We start from the raw sequence: 24,678 nt of genomic DNA, 5'->3' as shown, positions 1-24,678 counted from the left end.
ACAGCTGGATTCTCGAGTCCAAACACCTAGATGGTTGCTGAGATCGTTGCGAAGGTGGCAGGGAAGGGAAGGGAAGTCGAACGAGTTTCGAGCTCAACCTTTCTTCCCTCCCTCCGACTTCAATCGCCTCCTTCCCTCCTTCCTTTCCCAGAGATGATTATCGACACAGCAGACTTCGTCCCTTCCCCGGAGGTCATCAAGACCACCCTTCTCACCGCCGCTGGACTCGCTTTCGGACTCGTCCTCAGTCGATGGCTCGCAAGAGAGTCGAAGGACGCTCGGACTTTCCCTGTTCATTTTCCTCCTGTAAGTCCCTTCCTCCTTCTTTTAGATCACCAGCTCGGAACTCCAAGGTGAGCCCAAAGCTGATCTTCACACCTATGATATCTACAGGAGAGCTCCTCAACCTGGAAGGGACCCAAGCTCGCCCATCCCTCCATCACCTCGCACCTCGACGATGCTTCCCTCCTCCCTCCTTCTTCCAACAAGAACGACAAGTTCATCACCTGCTTCGATCCAGCTTCCAACATGCACATCGCTAGTGCGTCCACCTCCTGTCTTCTCAGCATCCTCCTAAGTCTTTTCAAGCTCAAAACAGGGAAGCTAAAGCTGACACTCTGTCCCTTCCTTCTTCTTCCATCTTCGTTTCGTTCAGCCCTCCCCGCCGATTCATCTTCAACCATCAACGCCAAAGTCCTCAAAGCCGATGCAGCTCAGAAAAGCTGGGGCAAGACTACCTTCAGGGAGAGGAGAGCCGTTCTGAGGAGTCTGATGGTTTGGATTACTAGGGACCTGGAAGAGATCTCGAAGGTTGGTGTGAGGGACACAGGGAAGACTAGTGAGCTCAGGTTCCCGAACGACGTTCCTCGCTCGGAGATTGGAAGAGGAGGGATAGTCGCAGAGCTGAAGTGTGTGACATGATTGCTGCAGTGTTGGATTCTGCCTTTGGAGAGATCATTACGACTTGTTCGAAGCTCGAGGTGAGCTTTCGTTTTCAGTCCTCGTTCCTCCCGCGTCTTCCGAGCTCACTCCCTTTCTGCTGCTTCTCCTACCTTCAGTGGCTCATCAAGCATGGAGAGGAGTACCTTCGGCCCGAGAGTCGAGCTGGAAACCTCATCCTCTCGCACAAATCTGCGAAAGTTCGTCTCTCCTCGCTCGTCTTTCAAACAGCCGCGAAGCTGACCACGGTCGTCGCTCCTTCTTTGCCCACTAGGTCCACTACGAACCTCTCGGAACCGTCGCAGCCTGTGTCTCTTGGAACTACCGTGAGTCTGAGCTCCTCCTTCTCTCGCATGTTTCTTCGTCGTCGAGCTCACGCGTCTCGATCCTCTCCAGCCTTCCACAACTCCCTCTCTCAGATCTCAGCGGCTCTTTTCTCAGGAAACTCCCTCGTTCTCAAGTGCTCCGAGCAGGTAGCTTGGTCCTCCAACTTCTTCGTCGACGTCGTTCGAACTTGTCTGGCCGAGCACGGATTCGATCCTGAGGTTCTTCAAGTGAGTTGCTCCCGCCTCTGCGACTCGATCCCTCTTTAAAACTGACGTTACGGTCGTTCGTCTCACTAGCTCGTCATCTGCTACCCCGAGGAAGCTGCTGCTCTTACAGAACACGAGAAGATCCGGCATATCACTTGTGAGATTTCTCCGTCGACGCGTCCCCTGCCTCATCCACCATTCGAGCTGACGCATCTCCCATCTCGTTGTTCTTCTCTCTATCAGTTATCGGTAGCGAGCAAGTCGCTCGAAAGGTGCGAGCAGCCTTACTCAATCGCAACCCTCTTCCCGGTCTCGACGCGTCTCCGTCTCGATACTGACCATGACTTCCTTCCTTCTTCCTTCTTCTCCCAGGTCGCCCTCTCCGCCACGAAAAATCTCATCCCCTGTACTATGGAGCTCGGTGGTAAGGATCCAGCTATCCTTCTTCCTTCGGCGGACATCAAGCAGTTCGTCCCCCACCGTCTCGTTGCATCGACTCCCTCCCTCGAGCTCAACTAATCCTTCCCTTTCGTTGTTCTCATTCGATCTCAGGTTCGAGTCCACTTTCCTGCGAGCCACTTTCCAAAGCTCCGGACAAGGTAAGCCTTCGTCTTCGTCGTCCAGTCTTCGTCTCTTCCTCTTCCTTCACGCCCCTCCGTTTTTTCTCACGCCCGCTCCACCACTTTACTTCTCCAGGCTGCATCGCAACGGAGCGCTTCATCGTCCACTCGTCCCTCCTCTCAACCCTCATCCCTCGCCTCGAAGCTCGAATCTCCTCCTTCCGTCTTGGTGCTACTCTCGCTCCCAACTCAACTGGAACGCCCGTCGACTCGGGAGCCATGATCTCCGACGCTCGGTTCGGAGAGTTTGAGAAGCTTGTTGGAGAGGCTGTGAAAGATGGAGCGAGGTTGGTCCTCGGTGGGAAGAGGTGGGAGGGTGGGAAGGAGAAGGGCGTCGAGGGAGCTTTCTTCGAGCCTACGATGTTGGTGGGCGTGAAAAGCTCGATGAGGATTGCTCGGGAGGAAGGTAAGCTTGTCGTTTTGTTATCTAGAGACGGCGGCCTGGTTGGTAGAAGGCTGGGTAGAGAAAGAGGGGACAGCGAAGAAGAACCAGTGCTGACCGAACCGCGCCTTCTTCTTTTCTCTCTCTCGCTAGTCTTTGGACCCATCATGTTGATCCTCTCGTACGACACCATCGACGAAGCTGTTGAGATCGCGAACGGCTCTAGATACGGGTAGGTTCTTCTTCTGTGCTGCTCTTTCGCTGGACGTTTCGAGCTAGAAAGCTGACTTTGATTTCGTTCAACTTCGACGCAGACTCGGTGCTTCCGTTTACGGTCGAAACAAGGCTGAGGCTCGAGACGTCGCCTCTCGCCTGCAGTGTGGAATGGTCTCTATCAACGATGTGAGTAGTCGATCTGCGTAACAGCGTCTCCGAAGAATCACTGGCTGTCCTCATTCCCGTCGGTTGAAATTTTAAAACAGTGTTCGTTCCCCTCCCTCTTCGTTCTCTCTCCCTTTCGTCACTCACAAACGCTTACCGCTCCCTTCCTCGATTTCTACTACGTCTCTTCCTAGTTGGAGTCTTCTACCTCGACCAGAGTCAACCTTTCGGAGGGTGCAAGGCATCTGGTTCGTTCCCGTCCTCCGTCCGTCTCCCCAGAGTCCCTCTTCTTTCGCCGCGGTCCCTTACGCCCTACTTCTTCCTTTCCTTCCCCTTTCCAGGCTATGGGCGATTCGGTGGACCCGAAGGACTTCGAGGGCTCTGCAACGTCAAGGTTCGTTCTTTTCCCACCCTCTCGAGAGATGGATCGACCAATTTGACTGACCTCCGACTTCTTCCTCTCTCCTTCCCCTTCTCGGCCGTCCTTCTAGGCGATCATGGAGGATCGCTTCTTCGGGCTCGTCCAAACTTCCATTCCTTCTCCAGTCGGTGAGTTGTTGACTCGTCGTCGCCCGTTCGAATTGGTCTCTCTTTCTCGACAAACCGCGGCTGACTCCCACTTCCCCTCCTTCGTCCGTAGATTTCCCGGTCAAGTCAATCACGAAATCGTGGAGCTTCGTCTCGGGTCTTGTTAGGCTGATGTACGGAAGCTCGCTCCTAGAGGTGGGACAAGGGATCAAGGAGATCATAACCGGTTCGCTTTAGGATTCTAAAGATCGATGCAGTTTCGTTTATGCTCTCTCTCTCTCTCTCTCTCCTTCCGACCTTTCCCTCTTCACGACCGCCTGTGTTTGCTCCGGCAGGGATGACCGTCCCAAGCCCAACTCGCAGCGAGAAACGGAAGCTCTGGGATGGGGAAGGAGGGAAGGGCGTTCATCGGACGAAGCGGGGAGAATTCTTTTCGACGATCGATTTGCTTTATTCCGCATTGCTTAACCAAGTGCTCGCGTGGTCGCTGAGTGAATTCGTGTTTCAGGGTTCTTCACACGAGGTCAAAGCCGGAGGGAAATCGAAGGGAGGGATCCAGAAGGAACGTTGAAAGCTGGGGGAGAGAGAGCAAGAAGGCCGACGCGTCGCTTGATTCGGTCCCCCTTGAGTCTCTGCTAGGATCGATTTTTTTTCTGGAGGGAGCTAAGGGGAAGGGAAGGTTTCAAAATTTCGTCATTGGAGTTTCCAGTGCTTGTTTGGCTGAAAACGAACTCGATCTCTCTCGTTTCCCCTCGTTGAACTGTATGCGCTTTTTTTCGGCTCCTTCCCTCCTTCCCTCTCAACGTCCATGGACCTCACCGAAGACCACCTCTGGACTCTTGGAGTTCCTGAAATCAAGAAGATCCTCCTGGCGAACGGACTCGCTAGGTTCGGGAACAAAGGCGACCTCGTTGGGAGGCTTCTCGAGTTTCAAAGTGGGAGGCAGAGGGCGAAGGAGAGGAAGGAGCAGCGAGACAAGGAGGAGAAGGAAGGGAATGGTAGAGCTAGAGGTTCAGGGGGAGTGGGCAGTCCAGTAGGAGGTGAGATAGCGTCTTCCTCCTCTTCTTCCAGAGTCGAAGGAGGAACTCGACGAGTCGTTCAAGGTGGAACCTACCCAAGCGTCCTCAACCCCGTCGAACCTCCTCCCTTCCCCCCTCAAAATCTTCCACTCAACACCAACCGTCTTCCCCTCTACTATATCGCTGCACCGACGCCTTCAAGATTGATCTCGTCTCAAGGAGTCTCGTTCCCGCTCGCGTTCTCGGCAACACCCCACCCCCATCCTTCTCCTCCTTCCTCCTCCTCTTCAGCACCTCTCCCTCAGCCTCAACAACACCCTCAGCCGTTCCTCGGATCCTCCTCAAGTCAAGCCAACCAGTTTTTCTTCGAGCATCCTCCTCAAACGATCCACAACCCTCCCACTTTCAACTTTCCAAACTCCTCCTCCACCTCGTCCAGCCAGCACCTCTTCCCTCCTCCTTTCCTCCAGCCCTCCATCGGTGGAGCTCCTTCGAAACGGAAGTCTCCTCATTCTCCTACCTCCGACGACTTCAGAGGTCCTCAACCTCCCCTTCAAAAACGAAGGTCGACGACTTTCGACCTTCAGACGGTGTCTCTCGTCGCTCAAGCTCCCCTCCCGCCCGATTCCCTTCAACACCAACCGAACCTCCCACCCACCTCCTCCTCCTCCAAGCAAAAACCTTCCATCCCTCATCCCTCAGCCTCATCATCATCGTCCCTCAATCCTTCCGAACCCCTACCCGTCGTGTCCGGCGCACCTTGGCGTCGCGTCCTTTCCCGCCAGATCTTCTGCGAAGGGTTTGAGGTAGGCTCGATGAGAGCTTCGTTCGTGAGAAGGGAGACGATCGTGAAGGGGAAGTTTCACGAGGTTCTGTGCGATGCGGACACGGAGATGGGAGAGTTCGGCCTCGAGTGCTTCGATGCGGACGGGAGGGTAAGGGTCGAGTTGACGAAGGGCAAGGAGAGTGGATCAGGAGCTTGGGGGTCAGAGATCAGTCGAGGAACGTTTATCTGTGAGTAACGTTATCTTAGGACGACGAGCACACATGTTTCGCCACCCGCTTTCTTCTCGAGACTGATTCGCTTTCCTCTTCTTGTGCGTCCTAGACCTCCACGAAATCGACATCCACTCCCCTCACCATCGCTCCCAAGGTCTCGGACTTACCTCCTTTCGAGCTCTCCTCGGACTCCTCGATAGGATGAAGTCTCAAACCGTCCTCTCCTACATCCCCAGCTTCATCTTCGCCCACCCTCGATTCTTCGATCCTCTCGGGGACTCGCTCGGGCCAGTCGCCTCTTCTTCAACCCCTCCGATCAGATCGCCCGAAGAGGTCAACCATGTGACGGAGAGGGCTGTTGAGTTCTTCAGGAGAGTGAGTTCTGAGTTCCGGCAGTCTTTCTCTGAAGGGTTCGCGCGACAAAAGAGAAGTGTTGACTGACCGAACTCGACGCGTCTTCTTTTTTCAGGTCGGGTTCCGTCGAGTGGGTCGAACGAAGTTCTTCGGATATGCTACCACGGATATCAATCATCCCTCGAGGCGTATCCCTTTAGGTCGGTTCTTCTTGCTTCGAAGATCCCAGAGAGGATCTTCATTTCGACGCGTTCGACTGATCACTGCTCTCCTTTCCTCCTCCCTTTTCAGGATCCGACTCCACCCTCTTCCCGTCTCCACCCCCCAACCATCACCAGCTCCATCCAGTCCAGTACCTTTTATCTTCCTCCTCTTCCTCCTCCCACCTCTCCCAAACCCTCTTCACCTGTCCTCTCGACCTCATCGCCGTTCAAGATCACCTCGAGCGCACTCCCCTTCACGTCGCTGCCCAGCACGGTCTCCTCGTTCCTTGCCAGATCCTTCTTCAAAGGAGTCGATCTCAGCTCTTCGTGACCGATTCGAGAGGGTTGACGCCGTTGGAGGAACTGAGGAGGGCTTTGAGAAGGGAGCGGGAGGAGAGGGTCGCGAGAGGGTTGGACGGAGAGGATCCCGGACGGGGCGAGGAGGAGAGGTTGAGGTGGAAAGAGAAGTTGGACTGTGAGAGGTTTTTGGAGGTGGAGAGTAGGAGCAGAGGTTAGGTAGTTGTGCTTTGCTTTCGGACGCGTTTGCCTTCCTTCGCTTTTGTGGTTTCGGTTTCTCGTCTTGCTTACTTCAGCCTTGTTGTGTTCTGCTCCTTACCGTACGTTACTTCTCCTCTCGTCGAACTATAACACACTTCAGCATCGTATCAGCTCGGCCATCGTCCTTGACTTCGAACGACTCGACTCGCAACCTCGACGCGTCCCAGCTCCTCTTCCCTGCTCAAGGTCGAGGCAACCCCAAGCACTCAAAGTATGCGTAGCTTCCTCGATGACGTGTTCCTATACCGACCACTGCTGACCAGCCAGTTACATCGCCTCCGACCACTGGAGCTCTCTTTCGGTTGCGTCGACACTCGATTTTGAAGACAAGCTCCCATTCGATCCTGCCCCTCGAGACCAACCCAGCCCAGACCCAAATCAATCCGACTTCGATCCTCCAACCTCTCCATTCGTATTCCCCTGATCAACCAACCCTTCCACCCAGTCCTCGATCCCTCTCAAATCCACCACACCCGACGCGTCGACAAACTCTCCGATGGGACGAGACGAGGAGAGCGAGACTCGAGCGAGGAGGGATTTCCCAGCGTTGGTTGAGCGAGAAGAGGACAGGGTGATGGTGTACTGTTTGGGAGAGAGAGAGTAGCGAAAGAAAGGGAAACTGTGGTCAGCTTTGGGATGAGGGAGGGACGAGACGCAGAGAGAGGGAGACGAACGATGGGAACTCGAGCTGGTTTGGGAAGGGAAGTTTTGGCTGCTATCGAGATGTTGGAGGTTTCGATCTGAAGGATTTAGGGGCGAGGGAGGAAGCAGAGGAGGGAAAGGGAGGGAAGTGAATGCACAAGTCAGACGCGAGCTCAGGGAGAAGGAGAGCTTCGAGCAAGGAGGAACAGAGGGCTCACCCTTCCGTCCACGAGCGCTTTCCTCCGACCAACGAAGATGGAATCCTTCTCCACATAGGTTGAATAGATCCACTGGATCGTCGAAAGGATGAGGTAGCTGTCACACGAGCACGAAGGACAAAGGAGAGGAGGGAGTGGGCAAGGAAGGGAGAAAGAGGCGTCAGCTCCAGCTTCTGCCTTTTCTTCTTTTGAGCTCGTCGCATCCAAACGTCTCCCTCGTTTCCCAAGTCCGAACCATAGAGACGATGCACTCACAGGGCCACAGCGATGGTTAGCGGTCGTTTGCTCTCCTCCCATTCGACTCTGGTGCTCCATCCGACCGTTCCCAGAGCGATCAAGCACGACGACCATCCGAGAGCGAGCTTGACGTCCTGATGGCGATGAGATTGAGTGTACGACTGAGGGGGAGAGGTCAGGAGCTGTCCGTTTCCATCGAACACGAGCGAAAAGAAGTAAAAGAAGGTCAGACGAGCGAGCTTTGAAGGGTGCCAGCAGAGGAGGAAGAACAGAGCTCGTCCCCTTCCTTCCCTCCCTCCTTCCCTCCTTCGTCAAATATGGAAGGAGCGACCCACCTTCTTGATAGCCTCATCAAACGCGCCTTTGACTTCTGACAAGTTGAGTTTGTTGATCTTCACGACCGCTCCTGGTTCTGGCGTTGGAAGGACGATGGCTGGAGGAGGAAGGGGAGGAGTCGAAGAACCGTTGGCTGGAGCGATGGAGGTCGTCGTAGGAGGAGAGGGAGAGAAGGGAGCAGCAGCGTTCGAACGTTTCTTGGCCATGGCGAGGAGAAAGGAGGAGAGAGTAAGAAGGGGAAGAAAGGTTTCTGATGAGGTCGTGGTGAGAGGGGAGGAAGCAAGAGAGGAGCCGAAGCCAAAGGTCAATTCGCCTCCCTTCGTCAAGATCTTCCGACCGCCATCATCTCTTTTCTACTTGTTCATCGACTCTGCTCTGGAATTAACGTCATGAAGGGAGATCTACTGAACATGGTCTGGTGAGCAGAGTCGTAATTTTGGGGTGGAGGATCTCAAGAAGGAGTGAGAGCCAACTGGAAGGCAACCAAAGCTCACCGCCTCGCCCTCTCTGCTTCGATCTATGCATGCCCACCGTAAACCACGCGTCTCTTCATCTCGACTGAGACATCTTTCTGACTCCCATACTCTTTGATCGCACCTACAGCAGGCCCTCTCTTCTCTCTCTCGACTCACTGGGACCTCCTTCTTCGCGTCGTCGAACCCTCTGATACACCTACCCTCGGCGTTCTAGGAAGAGTCTCGTTCGAGTTCCCGGCCGGCTGGTCAAGCTAACTCTACGCGTATCTCACTGTGGGTTCGCTCTTTGCGACTGAAGGGCTGTTCTACCGAGAGAAAAAGGAAGAAGGGAGCTCTCGTTCGACGCCGTGTTCCTCTTTCGCCGCCGCTGAGCACTCTACTTTCAATTTTATCTCTCCAGACTCCTCGGAGGGAACTATCCAACCACTCCTCATCTCGTATCAATCTCTGCCTCTCGCTCTCTCAAACGCGGAACCTCACCGTCGACATCACCTCCATCGCTACCCTCAAATCTCTCCTTCTCTCGATCCTCTAACTCAAATCCCCTTCTACTCAACACCTTCACCATCAGTTTCCACTTCTGGATCGGTTCTCGAGCCCTCTACCCTTCCCTTCTGCTCAACATCGACCCTTCCTGAGTCCAGGTCAACGGAACGAAGAGGTCAACAACCTACGGATCTCTCGCTTTCAACATACTCAGCGGCCGCTGTTTCATGACGGAGCACTCGAAGCAGACTGATCCCATACTTATAATCATACTTAGAACCACTGGAATGACCCTTCGAGCGTTTTTCCTTCGAGTCAAGTCAAAACGCGTCGTTCATCGATTCACTAGAAAGTGTTAAGCTATGGTAAGGAAAGCGACTGCGAGTCAAAATTCATCCACTTCTTCATAATCTGGGACTCGAGTTCTCTTCCTCAAAGTCGACTTCCTAGACTCGCTCGCTTCCGCTTCCTCGAAGGTCGCGTCCGAATCAGTTTCATCGGAGTCGTCGTTCTTTTCGACTCGCTGAAGCTGACAAGGCCCAAAACAACAGAGAAGTTAGAAACTAGAAACTTTGTTGTGCGATTGTAATCGAGGGAGCTCACGTTCTGACCAGGAAACCAATCCTTCCTCTTCTGACCGACCTCGTAACTCATCAACGACGCGACCGGCAATTTCTCCGCCATCCTCCCATCTGACTCCTTCAACCAACACTGAAACAGCCCGTTCTCGAACTCACTGATATCACCCTTCCTGTAGGATCTCCCTGCGACGGATCTGAATCGAACGAGATCGTGAAGATGGTTGAGAGCGGGAAGGTGCGTGGACCGGTTCAGCTGGAAGGGAAAAGGCCTGGAGATGACGCGATCGTTGGCTCCGTCGAAGATTGAGAGGGCGGAGGTGAAGGAAGGATTGACATGTAGGTCTTCAAGGACGAGAGGGGTGAAGAAAGGGATGGAGGCTCTCCAGGAGTCCAGAGTGAGGAAAGGTTATCGCTGGAAAAGTTGACAGATTGCAAGAGAGGTCAAAGGATAAAATGTCAGCCGAGCTATTGAAAGGAAGGACTACGAGACAGGGAAGAGACAACAACATCTTCTTGGCCAGAGCCAACTACAAACGAAACGAAAGACGAGACGCACGCGTCAGTCGGAAGCGAGCTCGACTTCGACCCTCCACCTCTTCTTCCTGCTCTCTGCTTTTAGATTTAAGCGATCCGATCAAACTTCCCTCTCGGTAGCATCTTGTTGCAGCCCTATGAAGATGAGGCACATTCTCGCATTTGGGACTTCGTCCGTTGAATCAGCCTCTCCCTTCTCCGCCTTCCTTCCGCTCCTGTTTTCCGAACACGACTGACTGAGCCACAACCTTCTCGCTATCAGTATGTCAAGTTACGAGATCAGTGCTGTTGAGAAAAAAAGAACTACTCGAAACAAGTCGAGCTCTCGACGCGTCTCCCTCTTCATCGCGAAAACCTCTGTCACCTTCTTTCACCTCGAGCTGGAGCTTGAAACCGCTTTCCTTGCCCCTGCCGAACGTCCACATGACGGTTTCCAGATCCCAAAAGCCGAGGCGGAAAGAGACGACGATGAGTACCGAGGGAGAGTGTCGGCGAGAAGGGAGGATGAGGGAAGGGAGGAAGGTTGACCTTGCTCGAAAGGGTTTCCTGGGATCTGTTCGAGAGGAATTGTACATTTTGATCGTTTCCAAGAGGTATCTACGGCTGTCCTCCCTGCATCTGAGCTGTTGAGACGAGATCGAAAGGAGAGAAGGAGAGTCAGCAAGCTGCTTTGGAGGACGAGGAGAGACGATGACGATGGAAAGCGAGCTCGCGAAAAAGGAGGGTTCGACACCTTCCTGCGAGCATACCGACAGTACCGCAGAGCCAGCAGGTACCTGGTGTAGGACTTTTTTCCCCGGCATACTAGTTCCTCTCTCGTGAGATCCAGGAAAGAACAGCTCTGGCCCTCACGCCCCTCCTTCTCCTTCCTCTTCGACGCTCAACCGAACTCACCAGCGTTGTGCTCCGCGAACCTAGCTCCCACTCGCTCAGAGTGCTTCAAGAACTTATCCGAGCAATGCGAGACGCAAGTGGACTGTTCCAGGAGAATCCATACCGACAGGAAAACGAGATCAGCTTTCGTCTCCTTCCCTTCCGAGCGATGGGCGAAGAGAACGTACCTCCTTCCCAGTGAGAACCTTGCTCGTGAAATCGTTCACGCAGTTGTTGAAGCACCGCTCAACGAGACCAGAGTAGAGCTTCATGAAGTCTTGCATCTGTGGAAACAAGCGAACGGCGGTAGAAGAAAAGAGGAAGGAAGGAGGTCAGCTCGAGCTCAACGCAAAACGACCTTCGCCCTTCCCTCGACCAAGCTCTAGCCATCGGGGAGGAGGGACTTACCTGCTTCTTCTCGATGATTTTGGACCTTATATCACCAACGAGGAGAACAGAGGGAAGGCGAGTCAGCTTGAGGGACACAGAACGGGGAGAAGGAGAAGGAGGGAGGAGGGCGAACATGTGAGCCTGCTCGGCGGAGTTGAACCTGGGTGGGTAGAGATAAAAGAGGGTCAGCGAGAGTTTGAAGACGAGGAGGGGAAGGAGACGAGACTGACTGAGAGAAATCCATGGCTGAAAGGAAGGGAAGATGAGAAGGAGGAGGTGGGAAAGGTGCGTGGGTGTTGGGAAGAGGAACAGAGGATGAAATGGTGGATCGAGGAGTTCGACAAGGACCTCCCTGACGACGCTCTCAGAGCTGCAAGACTTTTCAAGATGGAGGCAGGTGCAGTTTTCTCGAGTTATTCGCCAGAATCGAGCTAAATTCGGAGCTTCACGATTCTTGCGGAAGAGAGAGAGAGAGTCGGGAAGAGAGGGAGAAGTGCAGCGTCGTTCAATCGTACAAAAAAGGTCCTCCCACTAGCTAACGAGCCCCCCTGGAGCCTAGACTGCCCATCACAGTAGAAATGTTTCGTTCCTTCAACGATCAGATCACTTTGGCGTCGTCTTGTCCTGCGAGGAGAAACGGATCGAGAAAGAGAGAGCAAGAGTGATCAGCCCGTCGCTCTCTCTCTTCCGTCCTCCTCAAATACTGAGCAGGAACGAGAGATGAACTTACTAGCAGATCCTTCGCCTCGTTGATCTTACTGGCCAGATACGGCGACTGTAGAAAGGAAGGAAAGAGAGAGGGAGTCGGTCAGGTCTGCCGAGCGAGGCAAGGCGCCCAGTTCTCTTTGAGAAGAGTGGAAGGAAAGATCGGAAGGGAAAAGGTTGACGTACTCCATTTCGATCTGGGTGGTTGACGAGCATGATACGACGATGAGCCTCCTTGAGCTTCTTCATTGTCACGGGGTCCCTGTGGAAGGAAAGAAAGGAAGCCAAAGGGGACGAGGAGAGAGAAGGGAGGAAACAGAGGTCAGGAACGTCAAAGCGCGAGAAGAGCTGGGGGTATTTTGAGAAGCAGCGCTATATATAACGAGTGTCACCGATAAGACAGTGTGTCATCGAAGGGCGAAGCAGGAACGACAGAGAGGTGAAACGGAGAAGGAGGGAAGAAAGGTTGAGCTCGGAGAAGGAGCTCTCCGAGAGGACCCTTCCCTCCGCCGCTCTATGTCGAAAGGAGAGAATATCTTCGACACCCTGGCTACTCCTTCTAGGCAGCTATCCATCGCAGAGAAGAACTCTGGAGTGGGAGCTTCGCCCGAAGACGGCAAGCTGACAGATTCATCGAGCTCAGCTCCTTCGTCCTTCCTCCCTCCCTCGCACGCCTCAACCTCCGCGGCCCTCCTTCGATTGCGACCACGGAAAGAACTCCAGTAGACGGTGAAATCCTGACTCGAGCCAGACGAGCGAGGGCTCTTCACGAAAAGAGTTTCCAAGTGTGTAATCCGAGGTCGACGAGCTCTCGTTCTTCAAAACGTCGTCCTCCTCCCTCCCTGCTTTCCCAACCCCCCCTTCCCACCTTCTCCAACGAAAGAAACAGAGAAGTCGAACTAACCTGATACCCAAGATCGCCTTCGCTTCCTTTGCATCCATCTTAGCCTGGAATCCTCCCTTCACCCAAGCGTCTGCTCCTCCCTTTCCAGCCTGGTTGGCGAGAGCTCGGAAGTAAGCTCGTCCTCCCAATCCTGCCACCACGGCTCCGAATGTCAGAAGTGCTGCTGTCGCCATTTGAGTTCTCGAGAAGAAGAGAGGGGGGGGAGAAGATGAAAGGGTGGGTTTGGTGGTGTGAGAGAGGGTCGTCGTTAGGTGGAAAGAAGGAAGGATGGGGACCTCGACGCTTGAGGTTCGATCTGAAGCCCATTTCGTTCTTTCCCCTTCAACCACTTCCATTCTAAAAAATGTCCGCTCAACTCAACAACCACCCAGAGGACCTCCTCGCCATCGACGTCTCCCACCTCGATTTCGCCTACAACGGAGAAGGAGCCCTTCACGACGTTGAGCTCAAGGTCGAGCAGGGAGAGAGGTCAGTCCAGCCCTCCTCCCTCCCTCCCTCCCTCCTTCCTTCCTCGTCATTCCTCCATCCAGATCGGATTCCAACCTGGATTTTCTCCCCAGTTCGGAGCATCCTCACCTTGTTTCTGACCACTCTCTTGGGTTTCTTATCCTTCTAGGATTCTCGTCATCGGAGCAAACGGAGGTCCGTCTCGAGCTCTCGCCTCTCCTCCCTCCTCCCACGACCTCGTTCTAGCTCCTTCCCTCCTGGAGCTCGCTCTATCCTTCCGATCGACTTCTCGGCACCTTGGAACGTTTTCTGACACCCCTGCTTCCAACCTTCTTCCCCTTCTCCAGCTGGAAAGTCTACTCTCCTTCGAATTCTCGCTGGAAAGCGTTTGACTGCCTCAACGAACGCTCGACTTCTCGGACGAGACGTCTTCCGATCTCCTCCCGAAGGAGTTACCTACCTTGGAACAGAGTGGGCTCTCAACGTACGTAATCTATACCATCTCCCTCTAGTCCCTCCCAATTGCTGAAAAGCGGATGAAGAGCAGCACAGTCCAGAATCTCGAGTCACATCTCGTCCGACTTCTTTAACCGCGTCGAGCTCACACGTTTGCTCTCCTTCTTTCACTCCCTTTCTTCTTCTCCCAGCCCGTCGTTCGAGGAGATATCGTCGTCAGCCATTTCCTCGACTCTGTTGGAGGATACCGCCACAAGGAGAGACGGGACCGTCTTTTGGGCATCCTCGACGTCGACCTCGATTGGTGAGCTTCGACTCTCCTTCCTCCCTACCGATCTCATCCTTTCTCTCGGACTGACTGTCGTGTCGTCGTATCGCACAGGCACATGCACGAGATCTCAGACGGAGAGAGACGACGTGTTCAGCTCGTCATGGGCTTGATGGTGGGTCGCCGTCCCTCCTTCACTCTTTCTCTTTCCCTCCCTTGACTGACTCTGACTTCCTCTTCATCAGGCTCCTTGGGACATCTTGTTGCTCGACGAGGTCACAGTCGATCTCGATGTGCTTGTTCGAGGAGATCTCATCGACTTCCTCATCGAAGAGAGCAACTCGCGGAAAGCCACCATCGTCTACTGTTGGTTCCCTCTGCTTCCTCTCTCTCCTCCTAACCCGCCTCTGACTTGAATCGTCGTCATTTTTTTCCCCCACAGGCACGCACATCTTCGACGGTCTCGCTCCCTTCCCTACCTATGTCCTTCACATGCAGCTCGGTCGAACTCCCAAACCTCCCATCCCCTGGTCTCCTTCGATGCCTGCCGAGACTGGAACTTCCCTCCTCAAGATCGCGTTGGACTGGCTCAGGGAGGATCGAGATCTCAGGAAGCAGAGGGAGAAGGATGCGGGTGGGAAGGCTCGAGGTCCTCAGGCTGAGGTGAGTTGCAAACGAACGGAGGACAAGACACCAAACTGACCCCCTCGTTCCCTCTCCGTCTTCGCAGACCAAGGACGCGAAGACCTTCTTCGAGAGGTTCGACTACTCTGGCGGGCAACCCAAGAGATAGTTATCCATCTCTCTCGTATCGTTCCGTTCCGTTGGCATCTCATATCGTTCTCGTTTAGCACCTTCAACCACGCTGTTTGTACTCTCGCTTCATCGCACCATGCTCTTTTCGCTTCCCGCTGGATCTCATCATCTAGCATCCCACACTAGCCTTCTCAACTAGGCCTTCACCAACTCTTTCACGTAGCTCTTCGATGTTTGCATACGTAAATAATAAAGTCGATAAATAGAGCAACGAGTCGAGACGGAAAGCAAGGAGAATGAGAAGAGGGAAACGCGTCCGCAGAGTAGTGTCGAGGGAGCTCAGGTAGCGAAGACGAGAAGAGGGATAATCGTGAGCCGAGAAAAGATCTATCTATTGACAATCAAGATCACCATCCGACGTCGCTGGCTCGGTCGGAGGAAGAGGATGAAGGCAGGTTCGTCGAGAGAGGTAGGACGACCTCGTCCTTCACTTCTCGTTCAAAGTAGATGGCTTCACCCTGAAGAGAAGAAGACGGACGGAGAAGACGAAGTCAGCCATCAGTCCTTAGAGACAGGTCGTGGGCGATTCGAAACGTACCTCGAGAGGAGTGGTCGAGAACGCCATGTTGTGAGCTTCCGCTTTTCCCTCGAAGGCCTTGAGAGCCTTGATGACTTGCTCGTAAGGAATGTGACTGCGTAAAGAGGAGAAAGAGGTCAGTCAGCAAGGACGTCTTCGAAGGGGAAGAAAGAGAAAGACGCAGACTCACGACGTGAGCTTTCGTCGAGGTTGAACGTTGAGTGAATGTCGAGCGTCGACGGAGGAGTCGAGGACGGCTGGCGAGTGGGCTCCTTCAGAGATCGAGATACCGAGAGAGTAATCCTTAGCATCGGTACCGGTGGAGCGTTCGTAGAGCTCGAAGGTGATGTGGGCGGCTGATGGGAAGAGGAGTAAGAGGAAAATGAGAACCTCAGCTGAACGAAAGGACGATTAGAACGAAGACGTCAAGTCCTCACCGTAGTCGAGCTCGGGGATCTTCTTCTTCTCCATGGGAAGACCGGATGCGAGGACCAGGTTGACGAAGGTGTGGATGTGGGACTCCTTGGTGAAGTAAAAGGACGCGTGAGACTCGTCGCTAGCTTGAGCGTGTTCGAGATCCTGGAAACGAGAGAGAAGACGTCGGAGGAGGTCAGGAACTCGAGAGAAGTCCGTCAGGTTCGAGAATAGGGTGGAGCTTACCTCGACGACCTTCCTGAGAAGAGGCAACGACGTGAGCAATCCGATCTCCTCCTTCTCCTCGGCGTCGATCTGAAAAAAGACGAAGAAGTCGAGATATCAGCATTGTGGACGTGCTTCGTGCTCGAGCATGCGTAACTAGTGAACAGAGACTCACTCCGTACTCGGCGGGAGCGATGAGGGAGAACAAAAGCTTCGCTCGGTCGACCAGCTCGTGAAGACTTCGATCTCGAGCACCGACCAGGTCTTTCCCTCCCAACGGGTCGAAGATGGCGAAGAGGAAGACTCGATTGTGAAGAGAGTCGTACTTGAGAGAGTCGTATAGTTCCGAGACCTGGACGAGAGAGTAAAGATGGGACGAGAATGGGTCAGCGTCCGAAGAAAGACGACGGAACGAAGGCTTGACGCAACTCACTCTGGAAGGATCGAACTTCTCCTGCTTGACTCCAACCCAGTCCTCGAAGAGCTTCTCCCATCGTTCCTTAAAGAGTCCAGGGCTATCCCCCGAGCACCTGAAGACCAAAGAAGAAAGGGGAAAGAAAGAAAAGTTAGCAATGTCGCGACTTGTGGGAGGCCGAAGGACAGAACGACCATCGAGACTTGATCTTGTCGGCGTTTCCGTTCTTGTAGTTGGCGAGAAGGATTTCTCGGAGATCGGTCATCATCTCTACGACCTCCTGTGTAGGAGAAATCGAGTTCAAGGGTGAGAGTCAGTCCAAATCGTTCTCGAAAACGCGCTCCTCGTCTTGTCCTCGAAAACTCGACTGAAAAAACGTTGAAACGTACCCGGACCACCTGAGCAGGTTCCTTCTTCAGCTCCTTGGGCCAGAAGAGTCCAGGTCGACGTTCACTCTCTCCAGGTCGAAGGAGGATCTTGAGCTTCTTCTTCACTCCTAGAAACCGGACCAACGAGAATCGGTGAGCGCTCCTTTCGAACTGCGAAAGCGGAAAGACAGAGAGACAGCAACGAACCGTCCATCAAAGCCTTAGCAGCGTTCGAATCGTCAAGTAGATCTCGTCTCTGGATCAGATGATCGACCAACGGAGCGCCTCCCATCGACAGAGTTCGGTTGGAGGGGTTGGAGGAACCAGAGGATCCGCCGGACGACTCCTTCTCCAGCAAGGCCCGAGCGAAGATCTCGGCGGTGTTGACGACTCGACGTTCGGAGGAGGTGTAGATCTGACGAATCGAGCGAGAAAGAGAGCGAAGAGAAGTCAGCAACGAAGCCATCGAGGAAAAACGCAGAGAGCGGGGAGACGCGACGACTCACCTTGACGTTCTTGAGAATCGAAGAGTTCATGATGTCGAGATCCTTCTTCATGTTCTCTCCGAGGTCCTTAGCTTGATATCGAGCAGCGTGAGTCGACTGGAGACGACCAAAAGACAAAGTCAGCCCCTCCTCTGACTTCAACAACTCAAACCGATCCGACACGAGCTCACCTCTCCTCCCCACTTCACGACTAGTCCAATCATGGAAACGAAGGGAGATCTCGGTCAGCAAAAAGTCGTTCGAACTCGAGAACGATGCCGAAAGAAGGAAGAGACTCACCAAGCTGAACCTTCTCCAACCCAGCGGGAGGAGGGAACGTCCTGTTGCCTCTCCTTCCCTCAGCCGTCCGAGGTCTCGAAGCACTCCTCTCCGTCTTTACTCCAGGTTCTCCAGCCTCCTCAAGAACAGCTCCGAGCTCGGGAGCAGCTCCATCGGAAGGACGAGGGACAGATTCTCCCATAGCCATCCACGCCCGAATCCTCTCCTCCGTCTCGGTTGTTGATCCATCGTCGTCGCCGTGGTCTTCCTTGTCCTTGTCCTTCTTGGCTGACTTGTCCTTCGGGAAGGTAGGCTTGAGCTGAGCTTTGGTTCCGGGCTGCATCGAGGAGCGGGAAGCAAAGGGGAGTCAGCGACGGATTCTTGAGAGGAGGAGAGAATGAGAAGTCATGTAGACGAGACGTACAAGATCCTTCTTCCTCTCAAGTACGTCCTGAAGCTTCTCGAGCTTCTCCATCACGTCCTGAGGGCATCCGATCTCGATAGCTTCCGCAGCGGCGTCGAGGATGAGATCGAGTTGTTTCGATTCCCGAAGAACGATCTCCTCTCGGTGACCTCGAAGGAGAGAGACGAAGGGAGCGGCCCAGGGCTCTCCGACGGTGAAGTTGAACTTGGATTTCATCTTGGGAGTACTGGAAGGCGAAGGAGAAGAGGAGACGGCGTCAGCAGGGACCAGAGACGCGACGGGATTGAAACGAGGAGAGAAAGCTCACCGGTCCGCGTGACGGAAGACTGTCAAAGACGAAGTGAAAGCTACATCAGGCTCGAGAAGATGAGGAGCAGAAAGAAGGACGAGACTTACCAGTAACACTAGCCTTGAGGGTCGAAGAAGTCGTCGGTGAGGGCGCGGGTTCGGGTCGACGGAACGAGAGAGGACCAGCGGTGGGAGGAGGAAGAGCAGCCGCTTTGGCTTTGGCAGATCGTTGAAGCTCTCGAGCACTCTCGCAGACGGAGGAGAGGATCTCAGCAGCCTTGTCTGAAAGGCCGAAGCAAGAGGAACGAACAATGTCAGCTTCTCCGGACGACGACGGAGTGAGAAGAAGATGCGACGAAGACGAACCGTAGTATGCCTGGACCGAATGAAACCAACATGGCAAATTCAGCTCTAATATCGACTCCAGACATACCAGTAGGAGACGTCGCTGACTCACCTGGTTTCCCTTGACGAAACTCCATCCGTTCACGTCGATAACCAAACTCCTTCCACCCTCTCCCTCGCACCTCAGGAGATCAAAGCCGCAGACCATCTGGCCGAACGCATCACAGATCCGTCGAGCGTAACTCCTCTCATCCTCGGAGAGTTGGGTGATGAATCGGATCTCCTTGCCGTCCGTGTTTCGTCGAACGAGACCGTCGACGACGGGAGACTTTCGAGTTTCGGCGTGGGAGAAGTTGGGTCCGACCGTGTAGATCTTGATGTCTTCAGCTGTTGATGGGTAGGTAGGAGAAATATGGTAAAGATGGGAAGGAGAGTGGGACGTTGAGAAGGAGGGAAGCAACGTCAGACGCGTGAGAGAGGGAAAGGAGGGGAGAGAAGCGGTCGAGCTGAACGAACCATTCTCGACGTTGATGAACTCCTCGTAGATGTAGGATCCCTCCGATCTAGGAGCGAGAAGATCAGGATCGTGCTCGCTTGATTTGTTGCCGACCTATTTCGAAGAGAGGAGGATTGATCGTCAGTTCCGTCCGAGAGAGGAGGCTTGATTTCTTTTCCATTCTTCAGCCCTCGAACCGAACGCGTTTTGACTTACCTTCCTGAAGAGACGTCGACCACCTCCTCCTCGGTAGTAGATGTAAACGTTGTGATCTTCTCCGTTGACGGGCTGGGGTTTGAACGGAAAGAAAGCAAGGTCAGCTTCAGTTTCAGCCCTCGAGCGCGTCGACTGGGCTCGACTTTTTCGAATGAACTCACCTTCTCCACAAAAGGTTTCTCTACCACCACCCCGTTGACAATGATCGCATCCCCGTCCTCCCTCAGAACTACATCTCTCCCTCTAACAACCTCTCCTTCCTTCTTGGCCTCTCCCTTCTCTCCCATCCAGTCGATCGCTCCCTCCCCAACGAGCTTCAACAACATCTCCCTCCTGCACCTCTCGTCCACCTCAGGTCGAACGTTAGGTCCTCCATCTCGACTGACTTCCACTCGTCGAGGAGTAGGGACTCCGATGTGATCCAGGATGGCGAGGACGAGACGACGATCCCAGAGAACGGATTGCATCGGGAGGTCGTTGATAACGATGGGCGGAGGAGAGAGGGTTGGGAGGAGAGTGTAGGAGATGGCTTTAGGAAGAGGGAAGTCGGTGGAGAAGAAGGAGATGAGGACGTTGGTGCTGGGCCAGTGGGTGACATCTGAGGGGAAAGGAGAGAGCAGCGAGGGAGGGAAGGAGGGAAGGAGGTTGGGTGAGCTCGAAGAAAGACAGAGAGAGACGGGTCTAGGAGGGGAGTTTCGGAAGATTTTCCTCCACTTTTAAAAACGAGTGCAGCGAGCTCTATTCCCACTGAATCCAAAGCATCCGAAGAACTCTCAATCTCTACGAGATTTTGAGCTCGAAACCACACGTTCGTTCGTCCTCTCTCCTCTTGCCTCTCCCAACTTCTCCTCCCTCTTCACCTTCGGCCCCTCTCTTCAACAACTAGACCAAAACACAAACTGACCTTCGTCCAAGATGACCTTATCCCCGAAGATCCTAATCTCGACTCCAGCTCCTTCAATCTCCTGCAACCTCGTCAAGATCTCCCTCATGGCCTTACTTCTCGCCTTCACATCCATCGAACACACTCCCAGAACGACCTTCTCCTTGGAGTACTGGGGAGGAGAGTTGGTGAGCTTTCGAGTGAACGTCGGAGGGGGCATCGACATGGAGGAAGGGGACATGGTAGGCGCTGGGATGGAGACGGGAGGAGTTGAAGTGGGCTGGAGGGTCGAAGCGGAGGGACGAGGAGGAGAGGCGGAAGGAGCAGTTGGAAGGGAGGAAGCTGGCTTGGGAGTCGCTTCCGGATCAAAGGGAGTAGGAGAGGACATGGCGAGGACCTTCCTTGGAGATAAGACGACGGAGGAAGGAAGGAGTTGGGAGAGAAAGGGAGAGAGAGCTCGAAATCACACTTTCAGATTGGGAGAGAGCTCGAGCTCGTCATCACGTTCGCTAATAGAAAAAGGTACGATTCTTGTTGAATAGAAGAGATGGTATATAAGGGTACAACTCCAAGGGGTATAGCTAGATATCCTCCTACGAAACCGAAGGAGGGAAGGACGTCCAGCCGACACGATCTCCTCCTTCGCTCGACGACGAGCTCCTTCGTTTCAATCTGTCGGCCGTTCGTCCTCTCTGTCGTTTAATCGTAGACTGCGTCAAACCAAACCAGACAAGCAGAGAGAGTCAGCTCCAGTCCCTCCTGGCTTCCAGCTTCTCCCTCGTACGAGCTAAGCCTGTCTCGTTCGAAGCTGAAATCTCGTCGTCGTCCAAGCTCAAACTCACCATGCACGACGGCGTACCCTCCGATCCACAGCAGCAAGAAAGCCAAGAACCCATCCTGATCTATCGTCAACAGATCCCACCATCCATGCTGGAAGTAATCCTTGGGTTTCCCTCCGCATCTCAGACTGGCGACGACGACGGCGTGGAGGAGGAGCGTCAAGAGGTAGAAGGCGAATCCCCAGAGGTTCTCGAGGCCTATCACTCCTGCGACAGCACCGGAGAAGAGGGAGACGAGCGTTCGAGTGGAGAAGAGGGTGTTCTACAGAATGGCGAGAAGGGAGGGAAAAGGTCAGTGGGAGGTGAAGGGAAAGAAGGAAAGATGGGAGGAGGGAAGGAAGGCGACGTCCGAGTCGAAGGAGGGCGGACTGACTGTGTTGTGAACGAGATACGGAGGGAAGATAGGCAGAGGAGCTTCTCGATCTGGTGGTGCTGCAGCGCCTTGTCCCATCATGGCTTCCATAGTGACGTCTTTTGGTCTCTGGAAGGGAGAGAAGGGCGGCAAGGTGGGCGTTGAGGTCAACTTTCAGAGCTCCTTCCCCTCCCTCTCTTTTCTTCCTCCAAACGCTCACTCGCTCCCTTTTCCATCTTCAATATTTCGTCTCGACTAGTATCAGCAGCAACCTCGACCTTATCAGCGAGTAACAGCCCAAGCAGATTCCTCAAGATGAAGTTCGAGATCCTAGCAGAGTGCTCGACAACGTATCCTCTCCTCCTCTTCCTTGCTTCCCCCCCCTCCCCAAGCTCATTCCTTGTTCTCCGCACCTCTTTCTAGCAAAGCTCGAGTCTCTCGAATGACTCTCCATCACGGTCCCACCATCCTTCCCACCTTCATGCCCGTAGCGACTCAAGGGACGATGAAGTCGTTGACGCCGACTCAAACAGCTTCCCTCGGAATCACTCTTCAGCTCAACAACGCTTATCATCTGCTGCTCAGACCCGGGATGGAGGTGCTCGACAAGGCAGGTGGAGCGCACAAGTTTCAAGGCTGGAAGGGGAACATGCTGACGGTGAGTGCTACAGCAAGAGGACGGGACGAGGGAGAGAGGGAGGGAGGGAAGGAGAAGCTGATTGTTGAGCTCGGTCGGTTTGCTTTTTGGGCTGAATCGGGTTGTAGGACAGCGGAGGGTGAGTATTTCTTCAACCTTTCTCTTCCTTGAAGGATTGAAATAGATCGAGCTAACAAATCTGTTTGTTTGGTGGTGTGTAGATTCCAGATGGTCTCGCTTTCCGAGTTCGCAGAGGTGACCGAGGAGGGCGTCCTCTTCAACTCTCCTTTCGATGGGAAGCCAACGATGTTGACGGTGAGAGTTTTCTGAGATAAATATAGAACGAGAGCTGATGGTCCTCTCTTTGAATCCAGCCCGAGCAGTCGATAGGGATCCAACACAGTATTGGAAGGTGAGCTCAAGACCCTTCGAGGTCGGGACGCTCTCGAGCTGGTTTGACTGATCGAGTTCCTTCCTTCTTGCACCTACAGCGACATCATGATGCAGCTGGATGATGTAGTTTCATCGTTAACAACGGGCCCGAGAGTTGAGGAAGCCATGGTACGTCGTCCCTTCCGCTTTTCATGTCTCGTCGTCGCGTCGGCCTCCTCTGACCTCTCCTCTCCTCCTCACAGTGGCGCTCCATCCGATGGCTCGACCGATGCCTGGAATATCATCGAACGGCCGCTCCGAAACCTCATGGGAATGCTCAGACGATCTTCGCCATCTGCCAGGGAGGACTGGACCCCAAACTGAGGACGATCTGCTGCGAGGAGATGGTCAAGCGGAGAGATGATTCTGGGTTGGGAGGAATCGCTATCGGTGGACTGAGTGGTGGAGAGGAGAAGGGTGAGTTTTCTTATATTTGGGTAGAGACGAGAGGCGTCAAAGCGGAGAGGGGGGGAAGGAGAGCTAGAAGGAGAGGGAGACCGAGACGCGTCGAGTTCGAGAAGAGAGAAGGAAAGCTGACAGACCTCGTTTCCGGTTCTGTGCCTATTCTAGATGTCTTCTGGAGGATGTAATTAATCGTCTTCGTCATCTGCAACCCTTCCAACCCTTCCAGGATCTCATGGTCTGACGCGTCTCCTCTTCGTCCCAACTTCACGCAGAATCACCCAATGTACCGACGAGCTTCCTCGAGATCGTCCAGTCTACTCGATGGGTATAGGAATGGCTGAGGACCTGCTGGTGATCATCGCTCTCGGAGTCGACATGGTGAGTCGTCCCTTTACATCTTTCCTCTCCTCTCCATTCCCTTCTTCTTTTCTTTTCCCAAGCGCCCAGAGTTTACGCTCGCTAACGCTCAGCACCCCTCTCGACTGTAATCAAGGCCGATTGTGTCTTTCCAACTCGAACAGCTCGTTTCGGACAAGCCATCACCTTTGACGGTTTCCTCAACACGAGTAAGCCTCCTTCGTTTCCCTCGCGTCTCCGTCCCAAACGCCAGCTTCCTTCGTTCCTCTCCTCCCCTCTTCCATGCTGACTCCCTCTCGCACTTCGTTATTGACCAACAGGAAGTCGTTCCATGGCCTACGACCTCCGAACCATCGAGGAAGGCTGCCCTTGTCCGACCTGCTCGTCGGGAATGACTCGAGCTTTCCTGAGTTCGATCGGAGGGACACCGAACGCTGCTACTGGTGAGTTCCACGGCGCATCTAGATCACCTGACTCCCTGAGAACTCGAGACGTCGCCCGTATAGACTCTTCCTGACCCTTGGCTCGTCTCGTCTTTCCTTTTCTTTCTTTCGCGTCGAACCCGAAACCAGCTATCACTCTGTGAGTCCTCCCTTCTCTCCCCGTCCGTACCTCCCAACCTAGCTCACTAGCATTTTCCTTCTCCCTTTCTTCCTCACAGACACAACCTCACTTTCCAAGGTTCGTCTTCTCGTCGCAATCGTTTCCCTCCCCTCTCCTCTCCGTTCTGACCCTCCTCCCGTCTCTCTCTTCCTCGTCTTTCGTTCCAACAGCCCGACTGATGGGTCAAGCTCGGGAAGCCATCCTCGAAGATCAATTCCCAGCGTACTTGAAGGAGTTCTTCCCTCGATACTTTGCGGGAGACAAGCAGGGGATTCCTCGGTGGTGCGTGACGGCGTTGAGGAGCGTGGGTGTGGATCTGCAGCCTGGGGTTGAGGTGGAAGGGAAGAAGCTGGGAGGAGGTGATTGATGCGAATTTCGCTGAGATAAATTGATCTGGGACGGCGAGGGAGAAAGAGAGAGGGTTGGGCGTGGGAAGGAGACAAGACGAGATCAGAGAAGGACGAAGCGATCTTCTCGATCAGCCGAGAAAGATAAGAGGTCCATGATTCGTAGCGAGTGTGCGAGAAGAAGAGAGCAATACGTGTGTGCAAGCGATTGAGAGAGTTTGGTAAGCAAAGAAGGCGAAACGAAGGGTAAGCAGCCGAAGTCAAAGCAAGAGAGAAAAACGACGAGACGAGGAACAGAGACGGACGAGCCCAAAAGCAAGAAAAGAGGGAGACGAAGCAACGAGAATGTAGCAGGACGAGAGAGGCCATAGAAAAGCTGCTGGAGAAGAAAGAGTGACGGAAGTGAGGCCGAGAAGTAAGCGAAAGGAAAACGAAGGGAATATCAAGAACGTTAGAGGGACTAAAC

The 24,678-nt window shown here is 54.0% G+C and overlaps 9 protein-coding genes across 9 annotated transcripts; 4 read left to right on the top strand and 5 right to left on the bottom strand.

The window, feature by feature from the left end:
* The first annotated feature begins 117 nt into the window (after window positions 1-117).
* On the top strand, window positions 118-3,701 carry MSC7 (meiotic recombination directing protein). The gene is made up of 18 exons (XM_076642187.1): window positions 118-306; window positions 394-541; window positions 656-838; window positions 931-980; window positions 1,059-1,139; window positions 1,214-1,265; window positions 1,336-1,493; window positions 1,563-1,629; window positions 1,716-1,744; window positions 1,845-1,939; window positions 2,025-2,071; window positions 2,169-2,498; window positions 2,628-2,706; window positions 2,789-2,876; window positions 3,049-3,103; window positions 3,197-3,249; window positions 3,347-3,404; window positions 3,496-3,701. The coding sequence occupies exons 1-18, from the start codon at window positions 154-156 to the stop codon at window positions 3,618-3,620; spliced, it is 1,851 nt and encodes a 616-aa protein (XP_076492906.1). The 5' UTR covers window positions 118-153; the 3' UTR covers window positions 3,621-3,701.
* A 490-nt stretch (window positions 3,702-4,191) lies between these two features.
* Window positions 4,192-6,626, top strand: BDY24DRAFT_444644 (uncharacterized protein; the record flags this gene model as incomplete). Its single annotated transcript, XM_076644865.1, has 4 exons — window positions 4,192-5,416; window positions 5,511-5,776; window positions 5,871-5,955; window positions 6,047-6,626. 4 exons carry the CDS (start codon window positions 4,192-4,194, stop codon window positions 6,472-6,474), a joined length of 2,004 nt encoding a protein of 667 aa, XP_076492905.1. The 3' UTR covers window positions 6,475-6,626.
* Window positions 6,627-6,834: 208 nt separating this feature from the next.
* Window positions 6,835-8,214, bottom strand: SPC2 (signal peptidase complex subunit SPC2). Its single transcript, XM_076642186.1, has 5 exons — window positions 7,949-8,214; window positions 7,632-7,795; window positions 7,377-7,473; window positions 7,191-7,256; window positions 6,835-7,098 (listed from the first exon to the last, which is right to left on the bottom strand). The coding sequence occupies exons 1-5, from the start codon at window positions 8,153-8,155 to the stop codon at window positions 6,895-6,897; spliced, it is 738 nt and encodes a 245-aa protein (XP_076492904.1). The 5' UTR covers window positions 8,156-8,214; the 3' UTR covers window positions 6,835-6,894.
* Window positions 8,215-10,487: 2,273 nt separating this feature from the next.
* Window positions 10,488-11,580, bottom strand: TIM9 (protein transporter TIM9). Its single transcript, XM_076642185.1, has 6 exons — window positions 11,520-11,580; window positions 11,423-11,449; window positions 11,308-11,332; window positions 11,088-11,183; window positions 10,921-11,002; window positions 10,488-10,649 (listed from the first exon to the last, which is right to left on the bottom strand). Exons 1-6 carry the CDS (start codon window positions 11,531-11,533, stop codon window positions 10,624-10,626), a joined length of 270 nt encoding a protein of 89 aa, XP_076492903.1. The 5' UTR covers window positions 11,534-11,580; the 3' UTR covers window positions 10,488-10,623.
* A 188-nt stretch (window positions 11,581-11,768) lies between these two features.
* Window positions 11,769-13,458, bottom strand: BDY24DRAFT_402296 (uncharacterized protein). Its single transcript, XM_076642184.1, has 4 exons — window positions 12,899-13,458; window positions 12,181-12,256; window positions 12,020-12,064; window positions 11,769-11,913 (listed from the first exon to the last, which is right to left on the bottom strand). The coding sequence occupies exons 1-4, from the start codon at window positions 13,231-13,233 to the stop codon at window positions 11,893-11,895; spliced, it is 477 nt and encodes a 158-aa protein (XP_076492902.1). The 5' UTR covers window positions 13,234-13,458; the 3' UTR covers window positions 11,769-11,892.
* On the top strand, window positions 13,186-15,066 carry CAF16 (putative ATP-binding cassette family ATPase CAF16). The gene is made up of 8 exons (XM_076636506.1): window positions 13,186-13,366; window positions 13,515-13,540; window positions 13,693-13,829; window positions 13,993-14,105; window positions 14,184-14,244; window positions 14,315-14,435; window positions 14,512-14,732; window positions 14,800-15,066. Exons 1-8 carry the CDS (start codon window positions 13,242-13,244, stop codon window positions 14,860-14,862), a joined length of 867 nt encoding a protein of 288 aa, XP_076492901.1. The 5' UTR covers window positions 13,186-13,241; the 3' UTR covers window positions 14,863-15,066.
* VIP1 (inositol polyphosphate kinase VIP1) lies at window positions 15,053-20,698 on the bottom strand. Its single transcript, XM_076642183.1, has 22 exons — window positions 20,262-20,698; window positions 19,519-19,955; window positions 19,358-19,429; window positions 19,162-19,255; window positions 18,758-19,032; window positions 18,667-18,676; window positions 18,409-18,582; window positions 18,320-18,338; window positions 18,013-18,238; window positions 17,610-17,925; window positions 17,501-17,520; window positions 17,331-17,426; window positions 17,032-17,239; window positions 16,846-16,952; window positions 16,651-16,736; window positions 16,475-16,571; window positions 16,217-16,393; window positions 16,063-16,131; window positions 15,840-15,981; window positions 15,593-15,758; window positions 15,424-15,517; window positions 15,053-15,343 (listed from the first exon to the last, which is right to left on the bottom strand). Exons 1-22 carry the CDS (start codon window positions 20,626-20,628, stop codon window positions 15,233-15,235), a joined length of 3,363 nt encoding a protein of 1,120 aa, XP_076492900.1. The 5' UTR covers window positions 20,629-20,698; the 3' UTR covers window positions 15,053-15,232.
* Window positions 20,699-20,761: 63 nt separating this feature from the next.
* On the bottom strand, window positions 20,762-21,637 carry EMC6 (Emc6p). The gene is made up of 3 exons (XM_076642182.1): window positions 21,453-21,637; window positions 21,083-21,341; window positions 20,762-20,950 (listed from the first exon to the last, which is right to left on the bottom strand). The coding sequence occupies exons 1-3, from the start codon at window positions 21,540-21,542 to the stop codon at window positions 20,940-20,942; spliced, it is 360 nt and encodes a 119-aa protein (XP_076492899.1). The 5' UTR covers window positions 21,543-21,637; the 3' UTR covers window positions 20,762-20,939.
* On the top strand, window positions 21,638-24,342 carry BDY24DRAFT_366534 (tRNA-ribosyltransferase family protein). The gene is made up of 14 exons (XM_076637957.1): window positions 21,638-21,781; window positions 21,855-22,089; window positions 22,197-22,207; window positions 22,290-22,383; window positions 22,443-22,480; window positions 22,560-22,629; window positions 22,704-22,917; window positions 23,071-23,086; window positions 23,178-23,283; window positions 23,399-23,471; window positions 23,583-23,705; window positions 23,835-23,844; window positions 23,924-23,943; window positions 24,036-24,342. The coding sequence occupies exons 1-14, from the start codon at window positions 21,747-21,749 to the stop codon at window positions 24,230-24,232; spliced, it is 1,242 nt and encodes a 413-aa protein (XP_076492898.1). The 5' UTR covers window positions 21,638-21,746; the 3' UTR covers window positions 24,233-24,342.
* Window positions 24,343-24,678: the final 336 nt, after the last annotated feature.

The sequence above is a fragment of the Mrakia frigida genome, assembly GCF_051309035.1.
Source record: "Mrakia frigida strain ATCC 22029 unplaced genomic scaffold BDY24scaffold_40, whole genome shotgun sequence".
In the NCBI taxonomy this organism is placed as follows: Eukaryota; Fungi; Basidiomycota; class Tremellomycetes; order Cystofilobasidiales; family Mrakiaceae; genus Mrakia; species Mrakia frigida.
The sequence above is the reverse complement of the archived record's forward strand: the minus strand, read 5'-3'. Positions and strand labels throughout refer to the sequence as shown.

What these genes read in the sequence shown, in the direction of transcription:
- TIM9 (XM_076642185.1), bottom strand. An exon ending in AAATCATCGAGAAGAAGCAG is followed by an intron (nt 11,184 to 11,307) that starts GTAAGTCCCTCC and finishes TTGTTTCCACAG; the next exon opens with ATGCAAGACTTCATGAAGCT. An exon ending in AGGTTCTCACTGGGAAGGAG is followed by an intron (nt 11,003 to 11,087) that starts GTACGTTCTCTT and finishes CTCCTGGAACAG; the next exon opens with TCCACTTGCGTCTCGCATTG.
- BDY24DRAFT_366534 (XM_076637957.1), top strand. Translation starts at nt 21,747, where the DNA reads ATGAAGTTCGAGATCCTAGCAGAGTGCTCGACAAC. An exon ending in TCGCTCTCGGAGTCGACATG is followed by an intron (nt 23,284 to 23,398) that starts GTGAGTCGTCCC and finishes ACTGTAATCAAG; the next exon opens with GCCGATTGTGTCTTTCCAAC. An exon ending in ACACAACCTCACTTTCCAAG is followed by an intron (nt 23,944 to 24,035) that starts GTTCGTCTTCTC and finishes TCGTTCCAACAG; the next exon opens with CCCGACTGATGGGTCAAGCT.
- VIP1 (XM_076642183.1), bottom strand. Translation starts at nt 20,628, where the DNA reads ATGTCCTCTCCTACTCCCTTTGATCCGGAAGCGACTCCCAAGCCAGCT. An exon ending in TGCTAAGGCTTTGATGGACG is followed by an intron (nt 16,953 to 17,031) that starts GTTCGTTGCTGT and finishes TCCGGTTTCTAG; the next exon opens with GAGTGAAGAAGAAGCTCAAG. An exon ending in AACCTGCTCAGGTGGTCCGG is followed by an intron (nt 16,737 to 16,845) that starts GTACGTTTCAAC and finishes TCTCCTACACAG; the next exon opens with GAGGTCGTAGAGATGATGAC.
- MSC7 (XM_076642187.1), top strand. Translation starts at nt 154, where the DNA reads ATGATTATCGACACAGCAGACTTCGTCCCTTCCCCGGAGGTCATCAAG. An exon ending in CGGAGGGTGCAAGGCATCTG is followed by an intron (nt 3,104 to 3,196) that starts GTTCGTTCCCGT and finishes TCCCCTTTCCAG; the next exon opens with GCTATGGGCGATTCGGTGGA. An exon ending in GAGGGCTCTGCAACGTCAAG is followed by an intron (nt 3,250 to 3,346) that starts GTTCGTTCTTTT and finishes CCGTCCTTCTAG; the next exon opens with GCGATCATGGAGGATCGCTT.
- SPC2 (XM_076642186.1), bottom strand. Translation starts at nt 8,155, where the DNA reads ATGGCCAAGAAACGTTCGAACGCTGCTGCTCCCTTCTCTCCCTCTCCT. An exon ending in CTAACCATCGCTGTGGCCCT is followed by an intron (nt 7,474 to 7,631) that starts GTGAGTGCATCG and finishes CTCGTGTGACAG; the next exon opens with CTACCTCATCCTTTCGACGA. An exon ending in AAGCGCTCGTGGACGGAAGG is followed by an intron (nt 7,257 to 7,376) that starts GTGAGCCCTCTG and finishes TAAATCCTTCAG; the next exon opens with ATCGAAACCTCCAACATCTC.
- EMC6 (XM_076642182.1), bottom strand. Translation starts at nt 21,542, where the DNA reads ATGGAAGCCATGATGGGACAAGGCGCTGCAGCACCACCAGATCGAGAA. An exon ending in CGTATCTCGTTCACAACACA is followed by an intron (nt 21,342 to 21,452) that starts GTCAGTCCGCCC and finishes GCCATTCTGTAG; the next exon opens with AACACCCTCTTCTCCACTCG.
- BDY24DRAFT_402296 (XM_076642184.1), bottom strand. Translation starts at nt 13,233, where the DNA reads ATGGAAGTGGTTGAAGGGGAAAGAACGAAATGGGCTTCAGATCGAACC. An exon ending in ACCACCCAGATCGAAATGGA is followed by an intron (nt 12,065 to 12,180) that starts GTACGTCAACCT and finishes TCCTTTCTACAG; the next exon opens with TCGCCGTATCTGGCCAGTAA. An exon ending in ACGAGGCGAAGGATCTGCTA is followed by an intron (nt 11,914 to 12,019) that starts GTAAGTTCATCT and finishes TTCTCCTCGCAG; the next exon opens with GACAAGACGACGCCAAAGTG.
- CAF16 (XM_076636506.1), top strand. Translation starts at nt 13,242, where the DNA reads ATGTCCGCTCAACTCAACAACCACCCAGAGGACCTCCTCGCCATCGAC. An exon ending in CGTCATCGGAGCAAACGGAG is followed by an intron (nt 13,541 to 13,692) that starts GTCCGTCTCGAG and finishes CCCCTTCTCCAG; the next exon opens with CTGGAAAGTCTACTCTCCTT. An exon ending in CTCGAGGTCCTCAGGCTGAG is followed by an intron (nt 14,733 to 14,799) that starts GTGAGTTGCAAA and finishes CCGTCTTCGCAG; the next exon opens with ACCAAGGACGCGAAGACCTT.